The sequence below is a fragment of the Triticum urartu genome, chromosome 3A (assembly GCF_056163025.1).
Source record: "Triticum urartu cultivar PI428250 chromosome 3A, HENAU_Tu73, whole genome shotgun sequence".
NCBI lineage: Eukaryota > Viridiplantae > Streptophyta > Magnoliopsida > Poales > Poaceae > Triticum > Triticum urartu.
The window spans coordinates 5,785,127-5,791,126 of NC_141875.1; the positions used below are offsets into that span (position 1 = coordinate 5,785,127).

At 50.3% G+C, this 6,000-nt stretch overlaps 1 protein-coding gene across 1 annotated transcript; it reads right to left on the reverse strand.

Moving 5' to 3' along the window:
- Positions 1 to 1,218: 1,218 nt before the first annotated feature.
- LOC125542292 (UDP-glycosyltransferase 72B1-like) lies at positions 1,219 to 3,325 on the reverse strand. Its single transcript, XM_048705259.2, has one exon. It carries the CDS (start codon positions 3,268 to 3,270, stop codon positions 1,642 to 1,644), a length of 1,629 nt encoding a protein of 542 aa, XP_048561216.2. The 5' UTR covers positions 3,271 to 3,325; the 3' UTR covers positions 1,219 to 1,641.
- Positions 3,326 to 6,000: the final 2,675 nt, after the last annotated feature.

The following is a 6,000-nucleotide window of genomic DNA, read 5'->3' on the forward strand; positions in this document are numbered from 1 at the left end:
TGTTAATATGCCACAAAGTCTTGTAAATGCATGAATAGTAACAAAATTTCCGATTTCTACGCATGGTAGCATGTAGAATTTTTGTCCATCTAATAATCTTCTAATATTAAAGAAGAATTGGTAGATTCACCTCACCTCTTCCTCAATTTTTTCCTGCCCACGTCATCATCCCTGTTTGGTTACCGTAGAATTTTTAAACTATATCAATCAATGCCGCACAAAACAAAAACCAATGCATATAGAGTAATTTGAAATAATGTGAACAAAATCAGTACTATACCTTCCTTCTACTCATTTCCTTAAAACAAAAAAAACATCCAATTTCTGAAAAAGATCATCTAGCCTCTTTTTTTGCAAGAAGTGTCGTCTAGCGTTGGACAGAAGGATCTCGTGAATTATGGAGAACATCATTCGTTTTTTATTCTAACTAGTTTCATCGTTAGATGGTCTATGAATCTAGATGTAATTTTCATTATTTCTGTTGTTCGCTATACTACCGTCTTCACATTCTGCCACATGTTCGTACTCAACAATGTCAATGTAGAACGGGCCATAGAAAAAGCACTCACGACGTCTCTATAATAGTGAAACACTTATATATTTTTTACGGAGAGAGTAATTGATGTGGAATCACTGAAATATGATTGTCTCCGTGGCAACACACGAACACTTAGCTAAGTATACACACAATAAGCGGCGAATCTTGACGCGGGCACTTTTTTGAGTGGTGCACGGAGTCTGCTTCCATTCATGTGACGACACACGCGCGCACATCCACGTGGTCACCATGCGCTGCAGAGAGGGTCCACGTGCTGTCTTTCATTCCTGGACTACCTTGGCCGTTTCCTTGGCAGCCTCTTGCGGCTGGCCGTTTCGTCCAAGAACCTCCTCCTGTATGTGATCGCGACGTAGCACCAGCACGGGTCTACCAAAGCCTTCTAGAGAGAGCTCTCTCTAAAAAAAAAAGTCTTCTAGAGAGGTTCTATCTAGTGGCACGGGCTTCGCCAAGTCCAAGATGATTTGAGCCGCTCCCTCTTGGTGATGATCGAATTTGTATGTTTTCTTTCTTCAAATACAAAAAATGAATGCATTAACATGATTCCATTTATATATGAAAAAAATGTGCATTCCTTCAGTTACAAATGTAAAATAAGAATGTCTTTCTCTACATGCGTGGGACCCGTTCTGCCTACCAATAATTATAGGACAAATACCCCGCAAAAAATAATAATAATTATAGGACAAATGCAATGATGGTGATTGAAACATGGAAAGAAACCATCAAGCCGTACAACCATATTGAGGGCCTGTTTGGTTTCAATAAGTCACCCGACTTATAAGTCAAGTGACTTAAAACCAATGACTTATAAGTCACGCCTATTTGATTGTCACCTGACTTATAAGTCACCTGAGCACACCTTCTCACCTTGTTTTTTATGTAAAGGTGGTGGGACCCATGCAAAAGGGGTGACTTATAAGTTTTAAATTGGGGTGAAGCAACTTACGACTTATAAGTTGGGTTGACTTATAAGTTGAGTCTGTTTGGCAAAATAAGTCATTTTTTACACTTTTTGACTTATAAGTTGGTGACTTATTTGGAACCAAACAGGGCCTGAAGCTGGGTGGGCCAACTGCCGACACCTACTTGTCCCCACCGCCGATCCATTTATGCACCACCTCATCCAGCGCCGTCGTGGCGGCGCCCCCCTCGCGGAGGCCCTCCGCCGCCGCCTTCTGCAGCTCCGCCACCTTGGCCCGCACCTCGGCGCCCTTGCCCTGCCCCGCCATCACCTCCCTCACCGCCGCGGCGATCTCCTCCCTCCTCTTCGTGTCCGGCACCCGTATCGCGGCGCCGACCCCCTCGCTCAGCATCACGGCGTTCTGCCGCTGCTCCGCGAAGAGGGGCCAGGCGACCATCGGCACGCCGTGCACCAGGCTCTCCAGCACCGAGTTCCACCCGCAGTGCACCAGGAAGCCTCCCGTGGCCTCGTGGGCCAGCACCTTTATCTGCGGGGCCCATGACGGCACGAGGAGGCCCACCCCCTTGGTCCTCTCCACGAACCCCTCCGGGAGGTAGGGCAGGGGGTCCCTCTTGCTCTCCGCGTCGTAGTAGTTGGCGTTCACCGCGCCCTCGTCGCTCGGGCTCCGCACCACCCACAGGAACCGCTGCCCGCTCTGCTCCAGCCCCAGCGCGAGCTCCCGCATCTGCTCCGCCGGAAGCGAGCCGCCGGAGCCGAAGGAGACGAAGATGACCGACCTGGGCGGCTGCCGGTCCAGCCACTCAAGGCACGGTGCACGCGGCTCGTTGTCAGTCTCGACGGCGTCGGTCTTTATGAGCGGGCCGATGTTGTACACCGGAGGGCGGCCGGGCTGTGGGGCACGGAGGACCCGGGCGACGTCAGGCTCGACGGCGTCGAAGGAGTTGACGAGGATGGCCTCGGCGTCGCGGTAGCGCCTGGCGTGGTGCACCATCCAGCGGTAGCAGGGGTTGGACTTGTCCTGGAGCGGCGAGAGGATGTCCGGCCCCGGTATGGGCACGCAGCCGGGCAGCCTGACGGGCTCGGCGAGGTCCCGGAACTCGCCGGGCATGGAGACGTCGAGCTCCGGAAGGTGGAGGATGAGCGTGAGGACGTGAAGATTCGTCGGGAAAAACAGGTACCTCCTCGCCACGCCGGCGGCCGCCGCGGCGTCGAAGGAGTCGGCCCCGAAGAGGTCGGCGACGAACGCGACCAGCCTTGTCGTCTCCTTCAGCCCTGAGAGGACCCCCGTGAGCGCGGGCACCACGCGGGCGCACTCCTCGGACATGAGCGTCTCGATGGCGGCGTCGGGCGGCAGGTCGGAGAGGTCGACGGGAGGGAGAGACAGAGAGGCGATGGCCGGCGGGAGGGAGGCGAGGAAGGCCCGCTGCGTGGCGGAGGCGGTGGAGGCGAAGGTGATGAGCGTGGCCGTGGCGCCGTGCCGCGCCGCGAGGCGCTTGGCCAGCTCCGCCAGCGGGATCAGGTGGCCCATCCCCGGCGTCACCAGCATCGCCACGTGCGGCGCGCGGCCAGCCTCCGCCCCCGCCCCCGCCTCGGCCGTGCCGCCGCGGCAGAGCACGCCGCCGTTGGCCTCCTCCATCTCTGTTGCTCTGCGTGTGTCGTCGGTGCCGGTTTGGTTGGAGTCGTGTGTTGATCTGGGAATGTGGGCGTGGGCGTGGGCGTGGGATATAGATAGAGCGGAGGAGGTCGGTGTCGTGGCATCTGTTCCCCGTTGGTGGTGGGGATGGGCCATGAGTGGAGAGAATCGGCGGCAATAATGGAGGTATCACGGTGAGGTCATCGGGGCGTCATGATCACGTACGTGCAGAACACTCCAGTAGCACGTAGGTTTACAAGAATGAGGAAGACGAAAGGCAATCCAACAACAATCATCCTGAAATCCCTGCAAATCCGTGTGCTCTTCTTCCTTTTGGAACCATGCAGCGGCAGCAGCAGGTGGCAAAATTCGTGTCTTGGGTCCTAGGAGGGAACAGGGAATTCATATGAAAGCTCTTTCACTTCGGTTAGATATATGTATCCCGTTTGTTTCTTGTCTGAAGATGATGGCACGCCAGCCCCGCCCCTGGGGTAGTAGTACGATTGTGAGGTTTGATGGGCACACGCCAGCCCCTAGTAAGACTTTGAGGTTTGATCGGTGGTTGGTGTGATTTTGAGGTGTGGGCAATAGGTACTGATTTTGAGGTGTACCAAATCAATTGAGTATTTAACCAAAAACTATCACAATTAATGAAACCGTGACGAAAAACTATCACTTTACGATTTTATGCGAAAAACTATCAATTTTTTTTAAACCGTGATAAAAAAACTACCAAATCTGAAAAGAGCCCGATTTAGCTCTTTTAAGCGCGCTTCTGACGGAGTTGGCCCACACATAAGCCGGCTAAAAAAACAATCGGATCCTTGGTTTTTTTAAAAAAGCAATCCAGTCCTTGCGAGGCCCCAGGCTGGCTGGCTTGCGTGCATGCGCCGCCGCCGCCGCGTGCTAGCGTGCCCGTGCCCGACGTCCTGGTAGAGCGAGCCGCCGCAGGCGACGTTGAGCACCTGCGAGCCACTGCAAATGCCGAGGAACGAGCCGTTTCGCTCGATGCAACGGCGCGCGAGGAGGAGCTCGACGGAGTCCTTCTCGTGGTCCACGGCGGCGTCGCTCAGGTGGACACGGCCAGGGCGCGGGCAGAGAGCAGGGCGCCCGCGGGCGAGCGCGGCGGGGCCAGGCAGGCGACCATGGGCGTGACCATGCACTACAAGAAATATGTCAACTAGTGACCTTCTGTCAGTGACCCTAAAAGAATTGGTCCTAGATCTATGACAATTTCAGACCAATTGGTCAAAAGCTGTTCGGGGGGCTCCAAACCCTAAACTATAACGATTATTTTGGTCAGAAAGGACGTAATTTCCTTACACGAAATGGTCATAAAGCAGATAGCACTGGTCTGCTACCTTATTTCTAGCTGATCATGACCAATATAGATGGTCATAACCCTGTAAATTGTGGTGGGTTGCTATGACTAGGCGCCACCTCATCAGTTTTGCCTATGTGTCATGTCCATGTGGCAGTTTTTGCCCTAGGTTGTGAAGCAACCTATATTTTTGTCATTCCCAAAATTCCCAAAAAAATCTCATAAATTCTTTGGGTCATATCTTCATCAAATATGTAAAAATCCTTCCTTGCCTAGTTCAAAACTAATTCAACAATATTCATTTTTCTATTCTGTTCACAACAGCACTTTATGAAGGAAGTGCTATTTATATATTCTTGATTGCCCTCGGAATTTTTTGGCACTCTTTTCTATCCAAATCATTACCGCATGACAAAATTCAGCTCCATTTTCCTAGCAAATCTTCCTCGGAAAATTTCCAAAGTTTTTGTCCACCTAGAAGCATTGTGAAGGAAGTACCTTTTTTATATCTCGAAATGACATGAAATTTATACAGTTCCTTCATATGCCCAAATTATCACCCTCCTCCAAATTGCAGCTCAGTCAAATCAGCTATGTGAGCCCAGGTTCAATTTATATTTTATGGCCAAATTGGCACGTTGCAAAGCAAGTGTTATATATACCCCTCCTATTACCCTCAAACTTTTCGGGCACTCTTCCATATCCAAATCATTTCCACATGATAATATTCAGCTCAATTTTCCTAGTAAATCTTTCTCAGGAAATTTCCAAAGTTTCTACCTCGAGAGAAGCTTTGTGAAGTAAGTACTAGCTAGGCTTACCCAAATGATCTGAAAATTTACCAGCGCATGACCATACCTATGTAACTTACCTACACCAATTTTTAGCTCATTTCATTCATTCAATCTCTCTCACTAGTTTTCCCAAGTTTTTGTCTATAGAAGAGCATTGTGAAGGAAGTACTACTTTGGCATGTCCAAATGGTATCAATTTCCTACAATGCTTTCCTATGCCCAAATAACCATTCTCCACCAAATTTCAGCTCAATCCATTCATTATTTTGAGCCTATCTTCAACAATCATATTTTTGTCGAGCGTGGTACTTTGCAAAGCAAGTACCACCTAGGATCCTCCTTTTGAGCTAAAAATGTGTGAAGACATTCTCCTTAGTAGATGATCATCCTTAGCCAAAACTCACGCCCATTGGCCATGTGCATTTCCCGTACCGCTAATCAAACACTTGACTGCTAATTCATGTTTGAGCATCGATCGGTCTCCTCGTGAGAATCTCATGTTGTGATTTTCTTCGTAGAACCTACCTGGGGAGTGCCCAACCCACTAGACATGCCTAGGCTGCCCAGAACACATGGAAACGCCACAGTTACGCGGTGGCCACGCGGCGAGCATGCGAGTTTACGCGCTCTAGAGTTGGGGGCCTCGGTCACCGCCCAAACCTCGACGTATCGCCACCAAACCATGTATTTATGATTAAATAGGTACTTATGTACCTAGAAATGATTTTCGGAAAAAATAAATAGTAAACTATGAGGCAACTGCAGTTCAAA